The sequence below is a fragment of the Gasterosteus aculeatus genome, chromosome 12 (assembly GCF_964276395.1).
Source record: "Gasterosteus aculeatus chromosome 12, fGasAcu3.hap1.1, whole genome shotgun sequence".
NCBI classification, from domain to species: domain Eukaryota; kingdom Metazoa; phylum Chordata; class Actinopteri; order Perciformes; family Gasterosteidae; genus Gasterosteus; species Gasterosteus aculeatus.
Window position 1 is genome coordinate 10,625,667 of NC_135700.1, and position 19,751 is coordinate 10,645,417.

The following is a 19,751-nucleotide window of genomic DNA, read 5'->3' on the forward strand; positions in this document are numbered from 1 at the left end:
TAGCACACCATGACCAAAGGGAAACTATCTGAAGATGGAAAACAATGTCCTGGAAGTCTTTGAGGTGTGTTCGTACATTGGAGAGAACACACACACACACACACACATCTATGCTGTGGAGTGGGAGGAACATGAGACATATTGTATTAGTTAAGAGAAGGAGATACGGTAATGGACCGATTGCTTTCTAAGATAAATGCAGTCCATGAATGTTTATGACGGGGGGGGGGGACATCTTTGTGGCCAAGTACTCAGCCTCTTCTGTGCACTGCCATTCTAAACGGATCCACTGCCTTAGCATTTAACAAAGCAGGTGTAATGCTTGGCTGTCGAACAAACATGTCTGAATGGAACCAACACTGACATCAAGAGGGCTTCCATCACCCCATCAACAATGTTACTCTAGTGTTCAGCGGGACAGAAAGTCAACTGTTCCGCGGTCAGAGCGTAAGAACGGCCATTGTGTCTTCGCATTGGAAACAAGGGGAGTTTTGACACGAGGCAGAGCCCAGAATGACTCATAGACTGACAGCTACATTGTACTGTATTCCCAAGATCACTTTTCAGTGAAATACTATTGTGGCCATGAGATCACATAGTTTCACCACAGATTATCCAAGTCAGAGTGGGCAGCTACTGCTTGTGTGTTTTCACAAAAACACCAGATGTTCTTCCCACTTTTATACATGTGATACATACTTGCTGAAAATAAGAACCGGAATAAGCTCTGACAGAACAATTCCTTGAAAGATTTTACTAGTTAAGAGTAGTACATATAAAGGAACAAACACACTACATCGATATGAGCACAGAATCAACCAGTTAAAAAGGAAATCAGAGAACACTTTCACACACCTAAATAATGCAAACCTTTTTACATGCAGCAGATTTCTGCACCATCACTTTCCACTTTATCATAGCTAGGTTGGCATATTTGAAAAGATGACATTGTGAGTTTTTCTTCTTTGTCAGGCACCACAGTGAAAAGACAGAATTTTATAAATACAACAGTACTTTATCTGTAAAAAACAACTTGGATCTGAATATTTCATCTTCAGTTGTTTTATCCAGACTTAATTGCTTTTGAAGAGAAAGCACAAGGGAAGAGAGCTTTTCTTTCTGAAATATGTGTCATGTAGACAAAGACTGGTGAAGTTTATATACTACATTGGCAACAATAGAAGACATTTCATTTCTACAAGCAGGCATGTTGCTTAAATGAGTGAGTGTAGCGTACCCTGAGAATCTGGTCTCCCTCCTCCAGCCCTTCCCTGGCTGCAGGACTGTCCTCCAAAACACCTGCCACAAAAATCCCCACATCGTTCCCTCCTGCTAACCGCAGACCGACACTTTCTCCCTTCTTGAACTTGACCAGCTTCATACTCGGCCTGCAGGAGTGCAAAGGAAGAACGATAGAATTAAGCAAATCATGGATCTAATAACAGTCATTCTGAGAGGCACAAAACACACCCAGCTATTTCATCATACCAAATATGGTCATACAACAAAGCCAAAAAAAGCACATGGCAGGTAGGCTAATCTTTAAGGGAATAATCCACTGAATAATAATATATACACTGGAAGGATCAGTCAATACGGTCAGGTGAGTTTGATGTGAGCATCTAGGACGTCTACCTGAGGATGCTTTCATCATGAACAGCGCTGGGCACAGGGGCGTCCGAGGGGCTGACGGGCAGATCCACGTCGGGCTGACCAGGCTGCGCATAAACAGGCTTTGGTTCTGTATCGAAAAAATAACACACCATGTAAAATAATCCGCACACAGACACAGAAGGTAAACTGGTACACGCTGTATGCAGCAGCAGTTTCATTGTTAAGGGTTTGATACAAGATGGTTAGCCAAGTGTTTGGTAATACAGAAACCAGTTGTAGAGTGCAAGTCAGATCTGGTGATGAATATCCGTTATGTAATATTAGACATACACATTTCACTCAGATGCTGACATGGGTAGTTAGTCTGAGAATAATGGAATTGGCAGTTCATTATTCACAACGGTGTGTTGATTAGTTGTTACCCAATAGACAAGAGTTTTGATGGCGTGTTTTTTTACAAGTGTAGTATGACTGTGAATGTAGAAATGGAAACGCTGGTTTAAACTTATGCAGACATGAAACCACACAAATCCACCAAGCAGCGGGCTGATGGGCGTAGGTTTCCGTACCAGGCAGCGGGGGCAACAGTTTGTCATCTCTGGAACTGGCCAGATCGCTGGAGTGTGACACAACGACGTCATCAGAGCTTTTAACTGGAGTGGACATGAGCCCCGGTTTGGATATGCGTTCCTCATCTCGACTTCGATGGCTAAAGGAGACAAACATTGCAAAAGGAAAGTTAGTCTGCGTGCCTTAAAAAGAATAATTTTCCATTAATGCATTCCTTAAAGGAATGCAACATCTCTGCTGATGTGTGTAACAATTAACCTGTATTTTCTGTTTAGTTGTCCTGTGCTGACATCACCAGGAAGACTAAAATTAACTCAAAGGGAAATGAAAGGGACCATGGATGACATGGACAGACAAATGGAATGAGAAGACAATACCCTATTAAAAAAAAGGATGTGCGGCTTTGGTTGAAAAGACGCTCCAAATGGCAACGACACTCCCAAACACAGACTGATATAAATGTAAATTGGAGGAGACGGGATTCATAAATGTTTTAAATTGCATGATCGATGTAAAGCCCCATTTCATCAACCATTCCAGTAAAAGCACACAGCCAGACCAAGTCTCCCAACATAAACCTCTGAGGAGGGATACTTTTCAGTCCAAGTTCCTGTTTAACCTGGATAGAATAAACAAGAGGAAACCATGGGTGCGCATGCGTGGGTGTGTGCGTGCGTCTTGTAGTCTGTGACTAACAGAGTAGAAAAGACTGCTGCTTAAAACAATGGTTGAATTCCAATCTGGTCACATGACTGCCTGCTGGCACGGTACTTGAGCCGCATTCAGCTTTAGTAGAAGAATGTGAAGGTGCAGGCTTTGCCACCAGCTCACACTAGGCAATTTCTCTTATTTTCCCCTGTTTCTTAGTTATATTTAATGTCAATAAACAGTGTAGGAAAAGTATACAGTTAACGGTAGTCACGCATGACTGAAACACAGTAAAAACACAAATGTAAAACCAGTAAATGTACAGCCATGTACATCATATTGGTGAGTGTTGTGGAGGGAGAATGGGGAAGACAGCAAAAAAGAGAGCAAGAAAGTGGGGGAAAAAGAGGGGGGAGTAAGAGAAATAACAGAATTGTAATAAAAGAGACCAAGAGAAAGAGGTTGGGAGGGAAATAAATAACAGAATTGTAATAAGAGAGTGAGCAAGAGTGTGTTTGCCTTTGTGTGTAGTGGATGAATGAGAGAGGGGGGGAGAAAAGAGAGAGAGAGACCAACACAGCAAGAGCAAGGGACAAGGAGAGAGAGAGAGAGAGAGAGAGAGAGAGAGAGAGAGGTGAGAAGGTGGTTGAGGCCTGAATCGGGTATTCCTCAGTGCAGAATGGTTGCTAAAAAAGGCGTCACACTAAAACTCCATTAGACAGCAGCCTTTGTTCGATGCCCTCGCGTAGACATTCTTACAGTTTGGGGGACACAGTGAGAGACAGAAAAAGTGAAGCAGGAGAGACGGAAGCAAATAAACCGCCAAACCAGAATCTCTACACTGCATAACAATCATTTGATCCATAATATTACATTACACTGACATCTCTGACAAATCAGAGCATCAGCGGCATTCTTGTATACCAACATGCAGCTTAAACACACAATTAACAATAAAATAAAGCATTACTCACACAAATGTATCTTTAAGTTGAACCATGACGAGCACTGCGAGGACTTTAATTCCGTGGAAGACAACACAGAGTACTCGTGCCCGCTGAGAGACCGAATGAACAGCGTTTTTGACGATACGTTTTAATTTAAAAACACCCACTGGCCTCGGCCCCGGGGAAAAGAATGCCTCTAAGCCCTACAGCCAATCAGGTTAAGCAAACCATCTGGCTTGGGGCAAAGCACTGTGGGAAGTATGTCAAATTCCTTCACCCCCTCCTAAACTGAGAGATAAAAGTAAAAAAAAAAAAAAATCCCTGACATTACAGGCATGGGATTGTTAGACTGTTACTTCCTCAATACGTTCTACAACCACAAAGAAACACGGGGAGCAGGTGGAACTTCTTGTATAACTGCCTGAGCGTAACAGATTAACCAGTCAGACGACAGGTAAAAATGTGCACACGTATGACATTACTGGTTTTCTAACTTCTGGATGGACACGTATCTGGTGCACAAAGGTAACCGCCCAGGGAGAGAGCAACAGAAGTAAACAAACTGGACTGTATCAGAGGGATGGATTCACTTACATTGGAAGTAATCTGTGCAACAGTGAACTTGCCCTCATCCTGCATTGAAACAAGGAAGGTTACTCCAGATGGCGAGACGATGAACCATCTAATGGAAGCACTGAGGGACAAGCGACTAAGCTAGAAAAGCCAAACTAGCAGGAGCATCATGAGCTAGCATCCGGCAGCCACAACGGCTGTGAGAGTGTGTGCGCAAAACAAGTAATGCAAGAAATATTGCAAAACAGCTAAAGGTTTTCCAGCAAAATTTGGGTTCACAGAAGCAGTAAAAAATAGCACATTTGGTTAGTTTTCTAGATCGTTAAAGGACATTGTTTGGTGTACAGACAGCCTACTGTGACTCGAGGGCCATGTACATATGATGAAATGAAAAAACCTGGGTGCTAAAAGGGTCTTGATTCAAGACCCTCCCCTACTTCAGAGTATCAAACGCAGCCGTTTACTAAGAATAGAAAGCAGCAACACAGCTTCTGTCTGATATCTTCTGCCAGTGACAGAATGAGCATTGGGCTTTCGATATCAGTGTTTAATTAATAAACTGTAAGCCTCTGTGTGGAAGTGACTGGGAATATTCTTTTGCGTGAAAGACAAAATAAGACACAACTTAAGATTGTTTTCTAAAAACTTTGCAAATATTAATATATAATGTATTGAAGTGTGCTCGTTTATCAAAATATTGGTATCTGATTCCAGATGGCCTATTAACACAGATACCTGATCCGGCAGTCTGTGTCGGTATCTAACAAATATCTAATATCAGTATAAGTGCAGTCTCTTGTTAGCATAGGTCTTATCCGAGTGGTGGTCCAATCAACTGGACTTCATCTCGTCTCCATTACACTCAGCATCTTGCGCTTACCTTACAAGCATACAATAAGCTCCACACTAACACGGGGTCACTAGTCACTAGCATGACTTGGTCTAGCTCTCCTTTTTGTCTTGTCAGCTACAAGAGGCTATAAAACCACTAAACTACAACAAAGATAACTTACTGGAAGTTCCAACTGGCAACAAGAAAAGAGAAGGACAAAGACACATTATCGGCATTCAAATGTAGTGAAAAAAACACATCACGTGTGTGCAGAAGATAGCTATGAAAATGGAAATTAATGAACCATACATTATAAAATAAGGATTTAGGTCATAAGCATGAATAATAAATATTTCTTGCTTTGCACGGTGTAAGAGCGATGTCATGAAGTTAAGATAATCGCTTGAAGAGTGAAAACAAAATCTTGTATACCTCAGTCCACCAGGCAGAGGTGGGTTAATCCCTCCACAGTCCTCTCCCAGAGTAAGGCTTTATTGTGACTCTGTAATGCTTTATGCATGTACTGACTTCATCTGTTGATCGATTCCGTTGTGGTGTGAGGTACTTACTCTGCACCCGCCAACCCATGGGTTTGAACACCATGTATGGCGTTGGGAGTGGTGGGTGTATGTATTATTGACTGTGGCATGCCTGACAGCTGTGTCCCATCACCAAACTTGCAGTTAGATGTGCACGCGCAGTTGGCTTACCTGCCGTTGCTGATCTGCCGAGGTGAGTTGCGGAGAAGGTCTGACGGTTCAGGCCTGTCGGGCGAACGCGATCGACTACCGCGCCCAGGGGATCGATTGGAATGGTCCGAAGTGAGAGAATGTATTTCTGAAATGTCTGCGAGATTAAAATGAAATATACATTAGCATTCAATGACAGAAATCAACGTTGACTCATTGCAACGTCTTTCTCCATGTTTGAAAAACATGCTTGGGCTCCGTTAAAATCACGTCCACAGCTTGTGCCGTCCAATGCTAGCTGCACTCGACGAGGCGCCGCTACATGTCTGCTGACTCACCGTCTCGGTCGGAGTTGTTGGCTGACGCGACGCTGTCGTCGAGGTCGGGAATGTTGAGCAGCGTGGCTCGGTCATCTCTTTGCACCACCATCTTCAACTTGCCCTTCGACCTCTCAATCAGCTTCTTGGCATCTATTAGCGATAGGTTCTCCGTGACAGTGCCATTGATCTGCCCCGAGGAAGAGGAGAATTGAATGCACAACATTTTTCCTGCATACCCCACAATGTGCTTCTGAAAACTTTGGAATCATCACAAAGTAGAGGAGTGAATTAAGGTGTAGGTCCTTGTCCTGCAAACACATTGAGAATTCTTGATACAGTAAATTGGATTTTGAATGCATCGCTGTATTGTGAAGGAGGATTTTACCTTCCTTATAGATTGACAGGATAAAAGGCAAAGTAACAATGGAATGCGTAGTATTGCTGCATACTAATGAACTGTGACGTCCATTTTCTCAGCAGCTCAGTTTCCCACAGCAGACTACTCCGGGTAAACCAGGGCGACACACTGGTCTCTTTCACCCAACTTCATTCATTCTGCTAATGAGATGATCTAAAGCCGTTTAACGTTTTCATCTTAAATGTTTATTGTATTAATCTTTTGTCAGTACATTTCTCTATAGCTGCGTTTTAACCCACTTTTGAAATCCCTGTCTTATTTGTTGGCCTGCTCATGCAAACACTGCTCTGCTTTCTCTCACCTTAAGTACAACGTCTCCCTCCTGGATGTTTCCATCTCGGGCAGCAAGGCTCTCGGGAGAGATGTCCTTCACAAAGATGTGGCTGGCCAATCGCAGACCGTATTCTACTTTCAAGTTGATAAGCCAAACAGATGAATATTAACAGGACGCATTGATTCAACTCATCACGGCAAATAATATATAAACAGAGCAAAATAACATTTGGATTTTATGTTTTACTTTTGGTAGCTGGAAGCTGACAAACTAGAATTTGTTACATCCACATGATGCGTATAGAAAGGTTCAGGGGGTTGAACTTTGTGTTGCTCACCTTCATTCTTGCGGGACTTGACCAGGGTCACCTTGGAGGGCCTTGGCGCAGCAGAGGATGCTTGTGATCGTCGGTCAGAGCGCGGCGAGACGCTCCTGTCTCGCGAGGCACTGCGATCCCTCCTGCCGCTGCTACTGCGCTCGCGGCCCTGACGCCTGCCGGTACCCGTGCCGCCGCCGCTTGCTCCTGCATAGGCACTTTGGCTACCATGGTCATAGCCATCCTCCTCATCGGTTTCCTCCTCCTCGTGCTCGGACATCGTCTCCCTGTCCCCGGGTCTAGAAACAGGGATCTGCACTTTCCTCTTACGACGAATGGTCTTGGAAGGGAGAGAATTTCAGTGTTTAGACAATTATTGTGGTGTCCTGCACATTTGAGATGACTGCTGGTTCTCTGTAAATTTTTCACACGAGGTCAGGTTTGATGAATAGTTTGACTTACTATTTTTGCGTTTTTGCCACTCTTTCGGAGCTGCTGTACTGCGTAGGCATGCTCTACGTTGTCCATAGAGACGGCATTTACCATCACCACTCGATCATTTTCTCTGAAACAATAGAAAATATATGCATGTAATAAAAGGCAAGAGGAAAAGGTATTTACTAAGCGTTTATGTTATCCGATTCCTAGGAGGGGGAAACAACTATTAATGACAATAATCAAAGACTTACTGCAACAATCCCTCCGCAGGACCTCCTTTCAGCACATCAGATATCACAATGGAGGTCTCCCCACTCTGGAAATGAGGGTTGTCTCGCCCACCTGAGATGGCAATACCAAACCCAAATCCTGCGGCCTACACAAGAGAAATACACACCCGCTGACTGATACGGCATAAAACAACAACAATAACACGCCAATGGGGTCTATGAAGACTAATTATCAGTGAAAATGTTATTTAAGTAAAATAACACCATGGGTTTAAAAAGACTGGGACATTTGCTTGTAGTAGACTAGGAGTTATTGTGATGATTGTGAAATGTTTTTTCCGTGGAGGTTTTGGGGATCAGCACCAAGGGACGGACCCAAAAGCACAGATAAACCGCGAGGCAGAGAACTGCAGGCAATCACGGCCTTCTCCTTCAGCCGCAATAAATCCACTGCTAATTAGATTACAGCAAGCCAGCCGGTCTAGACAGGTGCTCTATACAGTCCCACTTGCAGCATCAACGAACTGCTACTGTGTTGTTGTCTCAAAGCAGAGCACATTCAGGAATCCTGCATACGAGACAATGAGTTCCTTTATTCCACAGCAATCTGAGGGAATATGGCCTTGAATAGTTTGATGGGTTAACCCGATGATGCAGATTGTCAGTTCTACTCAGTGGTGTAATCGATCATTATCACATGTGACTTAATACAGGACAAAAAGCACAGGGACTAAAGCCATCATCCCTCTCTTCCCTGGAACTGTGTTAAGGAGAAGACAATGTTGCCAACAGGAAGGAAGTGAAATAAGGTGGTAAGGATGTGGATGCTGATTTCGGTCTTCCTTAGCCTTGTTTCCTGACATCTGGGTTCCTTGACTATTGTTTCAGTGCTACGTATCCTGCAGCTACAGCTGGCCCCTCTCAGTACAGAGCGGGGGGAGAGATGGGTGGACAGAGAAAGACGTTGAGGAAAAAGTTAAGAAAACAACGAGACATACAGCATGATTTGGATACCAGGGACGGGCAGAGACAAAGGAGGAGAAAAAGGACAGTGGATTAAAGAGTTGTAAACACTTACCCTGTGAAGGGTCACTGTGTGCTGTTCCCATATGACCGTTTCCTCCATTGCTGCACTCTGCAAAGCAAGAAACGGGAGAGAGAATTTTAAATCTGAGGGTACATATGCATATCGTAATGTAAATTAGTCATTGTTAGGCAGTAGTGAGTGGTAGTAATTTTTTTGATTACACTGAAGGGCCTAATGCTCAGTTTTTTATGTACATGAGGGGTAGAGAGTCTGTATGGAGTCCAACACATAACCAACGTCAGCTACAGTCTCAACAATCATCAGGGTTAAGTCTAAAGCAGCAAATCAACGAGGGCATTTTTAACCTTAAAAACACTAAAAATGTCAATGACTCATAACAATCTGCAGAGATGACCTGGTTTATATGTCTTGCTTTCTTGCATGTCCAAAAGTCTACATGTGAAAAGATTCTGAATGACAGCAGCATGAGTAAACAGCCAGCAGACCGTGGCACTGAAGTCTGAGAGAACATTTGCATATTATTACGTGACTATGTCACCTGAGAGCTGAAATTAGGAAGATATTTAGCCGCTCCTCTGACCTGCCACACTGGATTAAACTGACGCTAGTTACGCATCTATCGCTTCCATTCATTCTCTGACGTAGTGATCTAGTGACACCACACAGGTTTCTCTTGATGCGCGAGTCATCTTATGGGATGGGCTTTTTTGTTACATTTACTTAACACAAATGGCAAATGCAAGAAGACTCCAAATACGAAACTAAGAATGGGGTAAATGGTACTTCTATTAGATCAAACAGATCTAATAATAGGGGGGGGGGTTGTTCCCAGCTTTTAATTACAGTTTTGTTCACTTCCCTCTAGCGGATAAGGCAGCCCTGCTGTCGTGCCTGCGGGGAGTAATGGCACAGCTGTCTGTGGCAGAGTGCTGAGCACAATCCAACGGGGCAGAGGAGGGGAAAAGACAAAACACCTGCACACGTGGCAGGGTGCTCATTTACTACAACTTCTATTACCAGCTTGTTTTGAATTACGCACCATGTCATCTGTCCACTCTACACCCTACCATTGGGATAATACCACTGCCTCACCCCTTAATCATCAACTAATCCCCAAACCATCTCCCCCATCATCATTATCATAGCGGTCATCACCTTCCCATAACCTAACTACAAGGTTGACAGCGGTTTGTCACTGGCGTGAATGAGTGTGTCTGGGGTCTTGACATGAAGACACATCATCATATTGTAGGTTTGCTGGGAAAAGGACTCAAATGAACTCAAGGGAGGAGATGCTGATTTCCTCAGTGCTTTATACGAATATTAGTTGATTGTTGTACTATTTTAAACACTTGTGAGCAAACTCTTACTGGTTACCATTTCTCAAAAGTGATCTGTTTTACTTTATCTTAAAAGATTATGCTTTTGGGGGTTTGGACTGCAGTGTTTTTTGAATATTTTATCACAATCTAGAGAAACAAATTACTGATTTGTTTGAAAATATACAACGGGAACTATCTTGAGTTGCGAAAACTGAACTCCAAAAAAGGCGTTGGGTGCAGCCCTTTTAATGCGTAAAAGAAAAGAAAAAAAAAAGGCCTCCGCTTTGTAAAAAGACATCCTTTTCCGATGGGGTTGCATGCAAAAAAAAGACACTGGCAGCTGGCAGCAGTTTACACAAAAAAAAGTGTAAACTGGCCCTTACAATCTTTGAACGCTTGCGAGGCATTTCACAACTACGCCGTCACAAATCCAATAAATCTAAGCACACATTCGTGGTGGCTCACACATTGTTTTCGGAGAAAAAAATAGTTACAGGTGTGACAGCATGATGACATAAGCGCTGAAACGAACCAAACTGTTACTACCAGTGGACATCCGCATATTGTGCTCTAGTATGTATACAACACGCAGCCAACCTGCGGTTTCACACGATCAGATTTCAGTCTGAATCCAACACCAGGTGTGGTCCTATGGCCCCGCAGGCCACATCGTATGCAGAGCGTACTGTAGGTCTTCCCTTCGGTGCTTTCACTCTTCCATTCACTCTGCTCACTTAGTTCAGCCTGAAACCCTCGAATACACAGTTAACCCTTTGACCCCAATTTCCATCGCAGCGGTGTGTGGATGTTATTTATGTCCATAATTGGGGCAAAAGGGCTTTGGTGTTCCCCCTCTTTGCCTCTTTTCCTGCCTCCCCCTCAGTTGTCTGTCCCTACGAGTCACACAGTTATGCCACCATTGTTCGAGGGGACATGACCCATTTAACCACGGCTCCCCCCGACATTCCTAACACATCCATTCCTCTGAAGCGTTTTGTGAAATATTCATCCATCCGTTCATCCAAGAGTCCATGTGGACATATGGGGGGGGAGGGGGTTACACCATGAGAAAAAAAGACATTGTGTTGGGGTCATGTGACCAGGCAGGCTGGTGGCCTTGTCCTTGAGCTGTGTGTTGCACTGATAGGTAGGGAGAGGGAGGAGGAAAAGAGCGAGGCTGTGGGCGGCTTACAAAACGTACATATACAGCACCAATGGACAGGGCACATCAATCTGACCGAGGGTGACATCATCAATGACATGTCCCCTTTTATCCTCGGCCCCCTTGTCTCTTTACTGTACCTCAAACAACCAACATGAATGCAAACCATTGAAATAAAAATCGATATTTAAGCCAAAACAATTACAATTTGTAAATGTTTTTGTTTAACCGGTTTTGCTCAACCAAATTAAAAAAATACTGAGGAATTGTTAAATTCCTACACGCCTGACCAGAAGGCCTTCTTCGGGAGGACTTCCAGCAAGTGTGTGTGTGGCCCACAAAAGCGTAGACATGCCTGTTCCAGTAAGTGGTCACAGATCAGTGGGGGATGAGTCACAAGATAAACAGGAGACTTAAATAGGAATAGAATTGCACAAATTAATATCAATTTTACATTTTAGAAATATCACAAAGAGTGATTTTGTGTTAAATATCCTGCATATTGTAGTCATATTCTAAAAAAAAGGGCTAAACGGAATTAAATTGCTCTCCAAGGCTGCCTCATAAAGTTGATGACGCAAATCATCCTTTGTTCCACTATGAACTTTTTAAATCCAACACAATGACTGCATAGATAAGAACAGGGATGAAACGGTAAAAAATGAGCCATCGAAAAAAAAGATGGGTTCTGTGTTTCAAATCGGGTTCGGTGGGTTCCTCCCTGCAGGGACAGACGGCGCAGTGGTTAAGCTCATGGGAAGTGACGAGGTCCGGGGGAGAGGTGCTGTGCAGCTCACGACCAAAAGCCGGGAGCAACCTTGGACCCAGAGACTAGAGCCGGTCACGATGCATGGCCATGTGTTAATGTGGAGAAGATGATCAGGGATACTGATAGTTTTTCAGAATAGTGGTTTTGGCTCAGTGTTATGTAAACTGTTAAAGCTATATGGTTAAGGAGAGATAACACGTCTGTGTCTTAGGCTGCTTAGAGGTTTACTTCACTGGGACGAAGGCTCAGTCCCAGATAAGATTATTATAGTAATTAATCACTGCAATGTGAAGTGGCGATTAACCGGCTGGCTGATTGAGTGCGAGGTGTACGTGGGGTAGAAGGCAGACAGCAGCAGGCTCAAGTACTGCATCAACCCCAGTTTTACAGAGACGTGAGAGAAAATTGGAACCCAACCACTTTATCGTTCAGCCTTTTTTTTTTGCTGACATTCCCCATTTTTTTAATTCATTCAATAGAAAAAGCAGTTATTAGACACCTCAATAATGATTCTAACTAAAAATCAGCCCAAATAAAGGACAGTTACTGACACAAAACACAGTTTTCTGAACAGAAACATTAAAAAACAAAAAATGTAACATTTGTATTTAAAACAAAAACGGTAATTACATCACTGGGTACCAGGCAGCCATGATGCAAATAGTGGTCAATCCTATCTCTGAGAAGACATGTTGCCCAGTCAAGCAGTGTCTTCGCGGTAAATTGCTAATTTGTTTGTGAAATACATGCTGAAAAGTTAATGAACAGCGAACCCAAGATTTTACAACTGATGCAACTCTAAAGAATGCTATCACTGAAAACAGCTACGTCACTCGTGCTTATCGCACGTGCTCTTCGTGCTAGTGGAGAGCGAGGTAGCCAGCTATACTTTGACGGGACTCTCAGTAATGTAGCTGATTGAATTGGTGGCGTTTTCAATCTGGTGTGAAGCAATGCTGTGAAAGTAAATAAACAATGTAGTCATATTTTCCTCCCCTGTGACCAGTAATCAGTTGGGCCCGAGACAAAAAACGATTTACCGAAACAGACAGCTAATTGAACTGTGATGAGAATGAAGGAGGCCAATATGGTATCATCAGTCACATGTGTAAAATGTGGAGAGCTGTGAGACAGCGTCAGATGGTAATTTGGTTATCATCTCGTGAATTTTGCTACTGGACCATTTAACATCAAACCAAAGATCATAGAACACGTAGGGCCATAACAAACATGAACTCATTTTTCTGGAGAAAAGTAATAATAAATACAATTGTTAAAAAACTAAAAGAACACTGGGAACAAAGGACACAGTTTATCTCTGAAGTTGCAGAGTTGTGAGAAACAATGGTGTGCTTGATGTAGCACAAACTGACGGCAGCCTAGTGTATTTATACATCCATATTAGTCAGGCTTGAGCTCTGGCCAGCAGGGCCCAGGGCTGGGAAACAAAGAGCAGCCACCAAACATGTGTATTTGTCTGTGCAAACACACACATACACACACGCCAACCATGACCTAAGACTAAAGGGCCGCTTTGTTCAAGCCAGAGCCAGGCTGGCTTGGCCCTGCCAGGCCCACTATAACACAGAGTCCGGTACAGAAGATAACAACTCACTCAGGCTCTTCAAAGGCACAGACTAATCCAGTTCTTTGGGCCACAGCATACTGATGAACAGACTGGAAAAACGAGTGAGGAAATGGACAATAATAAACTGCTGCAGAAAGCGATGATATATATATAGGGCCAGGTCACATCTTACAAAAAAAGATTCACCTGATAAGTGTGCTCTAGAAGGTTTTGGGAAATACAGGCACCCAGCCAAAACATGTGGCCCCAAGTCACATGGAGCTCGGGATAAAAGTACGAAGGAGTCTGCAGACGGAGCCATCGCTACACCTCCCACCCTTTATTTTGCTCATCCAATAGAATTCACTTTTGCAAATTAAAAAAAAGGATATTGACCCAAGCGGCAAGTGACGATGAGGTCATCTTTTCAAGATTAATGTCATGAGCACAGAGGAGGTTAGAATAAGCATAATGTGATCTCTTTATCGGTGCTTTACCACTAGAACAAAATGGTCCTTCAGGCCATTACTCACCATCTCCTTCCATCTGGGTCAAAGTAGTACTTCACCAAGTAGACAGATCAAGTGTAAGAAGCAGTTTGACAAAAACAGACAGGACTAAAGTATAGGAGAAAATAAAAGTGTGCATGAGAACAGATATTTATGTCGGAGAGACAAATCAATTTGTGTGCTAAAATACTGAGCAATGGAGGTCCATCAGCAAATGTCTCAAGGATGACAAGTGTGAGGTAAAATCCTGACAAAGCTATGGGGCAGTGTGCCTGCTCGTCTCCGATAGCCTGGGGCAGGATGTAAGAAATAGCAGCCACAAGACCCACAGGAAAACGCTCACTTCCTGTTTGCAGGAAATAGTTTCAGCTTCCAGAGAATAAAGCCCTGCACATTATTGAAAATTTCGCCAAGCATATTCACCCCATTTTACCACTAGCAATCTAAAGAAAGTCTTACTCGAGATTTAGAGGGCAAGTGTCTGTTTAATCTTGCTGCTATCTTGTTCAAAGACCAAAGTTAAAACTGTTTTGTTTTTTCCAGCACTCCCGGAATCATATTTAGGGACAAATTCAACTAATACGAGTGTACCAGCAGCTCTCTGGCAGTGGGGCACTTGAATTCATGGTTACCGCATCTTCCCTCTGACCCAGACCCAAAAAAAGAGTTGGACAGCAGCACACTGAAAAAATACATAATTAGAGACACACGCACATGCCCTTCCTAGAGGGCAAGCACTCAACAGAAAACTGATGCAAATGCATCAAAGCCTCTAATGTAAGCTTTTACATTCTGTCCTTCAGGATTACTCTACGATCCTGTGAAGCGCACATGACACAACGAACCCAACCAAATATCCGCCGCCACGTTCAGCGTCTAACGGATGAATCCAGCAGTAGTCATTTTTAGGGCGGTTGTATCGCTGTGATGGGAGAAGAGGGGGCTGCAAGTGTGTGTGCACACATATGGGTGTACAGAGGAGGGAGGGTAGCCAATAGGCAGATGATGATGATGATGATGATGATGCAGAGCCTCGCTCAGCAATGATGTACTGTTGTGCTGACATGCTTAAAGATGTTTGAGTTAATTAGTCTCAAAACAGCAGCTGCACTTGCCATACAGCTCCTCTCCCTCCCAAAAAAACACACTCCACGAAGACTCTCAACATATTCATTATGTACACACCACTGAAAACTATCTGTCACAGAGTAACTGCTAGAATAGTGAGGGTAGGAATAAAATACAAAACCTATAATCCAGGCTTTTGGATTAAAAAAAACCTTAATCTGAGCCATGCTTCGCTCTGAAGTCTACTGCTGCTGTCTCCTGACGGCAGACAAAGTGAAATGGATAGACGGACGGACAATAGCAGGATGTAGAACCGGTTTCGTACAGCATGGCTCTTACATGACTCCATTCTATTGGCCAACATGGCTGAGGATGGCCGTCTAAGTTTTAAAGAACTTTTAATAAAGTGGGATCGTGGCAAAATGGGTATTTTCTTGCTTAAATCCCCACCGGTCCCGTTTGTGGGGCGTCCAGGGCGAAAGCAACCAGTAACCTGAGGTGCAGAGCTCCAGGGGGTCCACGTGATGCAAATAGGGGATGAGTTTTAAAAGTCAGTTGTAATTAAGACTTTGCAAGGACGTTAACACCTACACATAAGAAAGGGGTCCACCTATTAATTAATCCGAACTTTAGGGGGTATTACTGATCCAAATCAGTTCCATTGTGACACAAACAGATTTTGAGAAAATGTTAAATAGCACTGGTATCAGTTTTGCATCGGTTTACATCTACCACCTTCCAAGCTGACCGCGCCTGGAGCCGCCCATACCTGATCCCCCAACCACCTCAATTGGCTCCTTTCCACGGAAAGGAGCAGCAACTCTACTTCGTGCTGCTCACACACGGCCGAGCCTGCCATCCTCCTGAGGAAACCCATTTTGGCTGCTTGTACCGGTGACCAATTATTTCGCCATGACTCATTGTTCATGACCATAAGTGAGGGTAGGAACAAAGATTGACCGGTAGATCGAGAGCGTTGCCTTCTGGCTCAGCTTTCTTTTCGTCACAACGGAGCACTGAAGCAAATGCCATCCCACCCTTGCTGCTCCGATTCTCGGGACAAATTCTCACTCCATCTCCCCTCACTCGCGAACAAAACGCAGAGGTACTTGAAAACACTCACTTGGGGTAAGGAAGGACACATTCTCTAACCAGAGAGGACAGTGGTTTCCTGCTAAGAACCATGGCCTCAGACTTAAAGGTGCTGATCCTCATCCCGATAGCTTCACACACACTCCAGTGAGAGTTGGAGGTCACAGAGCGAGGATGCCATCAGATACAAAACATCTGCAAAAAGCAACAAGGAGATCTGCAGCGTCTGCATTGTAAACCCTCATCCCCCCGACTACGCTTTCATATCCTGCCCAGGAATACTACACACAGGATTGGTGACAATGCAGACCCCAGCAAAGGCCATCGCCCACCGGAAACGACCGACTTCCTGCCAAGCACACATACACAGTTTGAGTACAGGGATTGGATAACCCCAAGAAGATGCCCCTTAACCCCGAAGCACAGAATCAACATTTTACTCGATTTAACTATACAAGTGCATACACTTCATTCAGGTCATTGATGGCCACTTGGATAAAAAGGGAAAGTCATGGAATCCACCACGCTAGGTGCATGCTTTCATTATTTCCACTGACCTCAGAGCAGCTTCACAGAACTGATGTTCAGCGGACCTTTAGCTGTTCTCTGCGATGCGCTGACCCGGACACACAGCTACGCTAGCATCTTGTGTGCAGCTCACCCAGCAGCAAAGTCATTAGAGCTCAGCCACACCAACTGCTATCTGCCTGCAGACAGGCACTGACGAGGTCACAGAGTGGGGACTTCTGCTGGGATTCTCATCCCAAAAAAATCTCTCTTCGAGCTTTTGTTTCCCCACAAACTTCAAAGTTTCCAATGGCCAGTACTTCTCAGGATTCAAGGGCCAGAGCTGTGAGTGCATTTAAGAGCTCGGAGAGGTTTTTATCTCTCTTTTCGAGTCTGCAGAGGGTGAGGTCTCCCAGGCAGGATGTGACACCCAATATCAAGAACCTAACAAATCAATTTGCTCCACTTAATAATCAATAGTTGCACAAAATGATCACTATGTGCAGAAAAATAACCAATCAAATTCAGTAACTTAAACAATGTTCCATTTGGGTGATGTTAAGGTTGATTCAAAAGGTAGTATGAGAAAAATGGCATCCTGCGTAGAGCCTGACTGATTTCAGCCTTTATTAGCAAATGATCACACTTTTACTTTTTTACTGGTATCAGTAAGCATGTATGAAAATCTATAAGACATGCACTTTTATTTTTCCAGTGTTGTGGATGTTGTAGACATGTGCATACAACACTTACACACACACCTTTGTTTTTGTGTCTGTCGAAACAAACCAAAGCACTGAGAAAGATAACCAGATCCAGAACTGGAACTTTCAGCCAATCAAAGCACACACAACTATCAGTATTCCCACCCATATCACACACACACACACACACACACACACAGGGAAAAGGAATGTGCTGATAAGAAGACACAGCCCAGCTCTCTCACTCGGCAGGTTTCTTATTCCCAACAGTTCCCCTCATATTTTCCCTCGCCTCATACTTTGGATGTTGTTTTGTCTCTGTTTCCCTTTTTGTCTGAGCCCGAAAACACTTAATTACGGGGATTAAATGTGGTAATATAATGTTACTAGTTTATTTTGGTTGTCTGATAAAAAATAGTATCAGTGAATGCAACAGAATTCATGGTCTAGCTGTGAATTACAGTGATTGCTGGCATATGGCTGATAAAGCTTAAATCAGTGTAACAGAAAGTTCATAAACAGAATTTAACAAAACTAACAACCCTGTGAATCCCTTACTGGCCTAAATTAAGTGTAATTGAGTAACACAAAATACCGTTGTAAACAACATTCTACACAAGTGAGCATCACAAAATTGTAGGCAATATTTTGAATAGGCCAAAATCCATAATTGGCCTCCGAAGGCTTTACACTGTACAGATGTGACATTCTCTGAACCAGGATCCTCACAGCTGTACAAGAGGGGGGGATTTGCAACAACAACACATGATTATCGCAGTGAGAACAGCACTTGAGTGGAACATCAAAACATAAACCTGGAGCAGACGGTTGGAATATTTGACAATATTTGACACTTTCAAATTGCAGAAAATCTTTCAGACTATGCCACTCTGAACCACGACTCAAAAGTGTGCATGATCACATGGTGCCATAAAACACGGGGCCGGGCCCACTCAATGACATTCCCGGGCCTTCTGAGGACTTTGCCACAATAGGCATGTTGTGGGGCAGAATCTTTGGTGAATTAATGAGTTACTGTTGGAGCGGCCATTTTCCCAGCACTTAACTGGCAACATAATTACCATTCCCCCAGGAGATGAGACAGGGTGGGTGCACGCATTCTTCGACTGATGCACCAGGACAGACAAATAACAAAACAAATGACTCCTAAAAAAGAAATAAATAAATAGGAACCTTCTCAGTACCCTTATTAGAGTACACACCCTCAAATATACCTAATGAACTAATTACAATGTGCAAAGAAACATCTAATGAGGCCTTGTTATTCAGCAGCATACATACTGTGAGGAAAAAATCTTCACGCTATTTTCAGAAGGCTGGAAACCAAAGGCCAGACACATCCACATCCTTTCCACTATCTGAAGTCAGAATGCCGTTTGTTATCATCATCAGCTACTGATCTTAAGCAGCAGACAATGTCTCCCACAGGGTGCTGACTGTTTCCCAGAAAAAAAAAACACTGCTGTTTTTAACACTGCAAAAGATTAGCAAATGAACACACAGCAGTGTGTGTGTGTGTGTGTGTGTGTGTAGGCATGTAGGGAAACAAGCCTTGGGAAGAATCTGTTCCAGCCTCTTTCTCTCTTCCCTAACCAGCTGAGCCACGGCTGCCACATGCCCTCTCTCTTGTCCCTTCTTGCTCACTCCCCCCCACGCCGCGCGCGCACACACACACACACACACATACACCCTGTGTCAAATCCCCTATGCCTGCACTGCGAATGATAAATCCCTGCAGAGAGAGAGACCTGCATTTTCAGAAAGGATGGGTTGGCTCTGTGTCCTAGCTTTGAATGGCGGGCTGTTTGAGAAAAGGGGCTGACACGATATTTCCATCCACCAATCTCCATTCACAACACCAGCATTTCACTCCAGCAGCCCACTTGAATCTTGAAACAGAAGACTGTGCACAACTTGATGATACAGGGCTGGTCGTAGGCTGGTCTTCCTGAGTGAGATCCTTTGGATAATATTTAGACTTTGCCGGTTCAGTATCAGAAATAAGCCACTCCACCCAACAGAAATGGGTGTCATGGGCTTCCCAGACTCAGCAGTGCAAGGTCCTTTTCCAAGTGTTTTGGGATGTGCTTAAAGATCCTGGACGACTAGCCTG

At 43.7% G+C, this 19,751-nt stretch overlaps 1 protein-coding gene across 28 annotated transcripts in view; it reads right to left on the reverse strand.

Moving 5' to 3' along the window:
* Positions 1–19,751, reverse strand: part of tjp1a (tight junction protein 1a) — a 77,854-nt gene that overhangs the window by 15,292 nt on the left and 42,811 nt on the right. For 14 of the 28 annotated variants that reach the window (XM_078085155.1, XM_078085143.1, XM_040196390.2 and 11 more), the window contains 10 exons: positions 8,948–9,004; positions 7,891–8,015; positions 7,664–7,766; positions 7,223–7,541; positions 6,913–7,016; positions 6,212–6,380; positions 5,895–6,030; positions 2,184–2,323; positions 1,636–1,741; positions 1,238–1,388 (listed from right to left, as the gene is read on the reverse strand). In XM_078085155.1, the coding sequence (XP_077941281.1) occupies positions 1,238–1,388; positions 1,636–1,741; positions 2,184–2,323; positions 5,895–6,030; positions 6,212–6,380; positions 6,913–7,016; positions 7,223–7,541; positions 7,664–7,766; positions 7,891–8,015; positions 8,948–9,004 (1,410 nt within the window). Of the gene's footprint in view, positions 1–1,237; positions 1,389–1,635; positions 1,742–2,183; positions 2,324–5,894; positions 6,031–6,211; positions 6,381–6,912; positions 7,020–7,222; positions 7,542–7,663; positions 7,767–7,890; positions 8,016–8,947; positions 9,005–19,751 lie in introns of all 28 variants that reach the window. The other 14 variants (XM_078085147.1, XM_078085142.1, XM_078085140.1 and 11 more) reach the window with 1 other exon arrangement.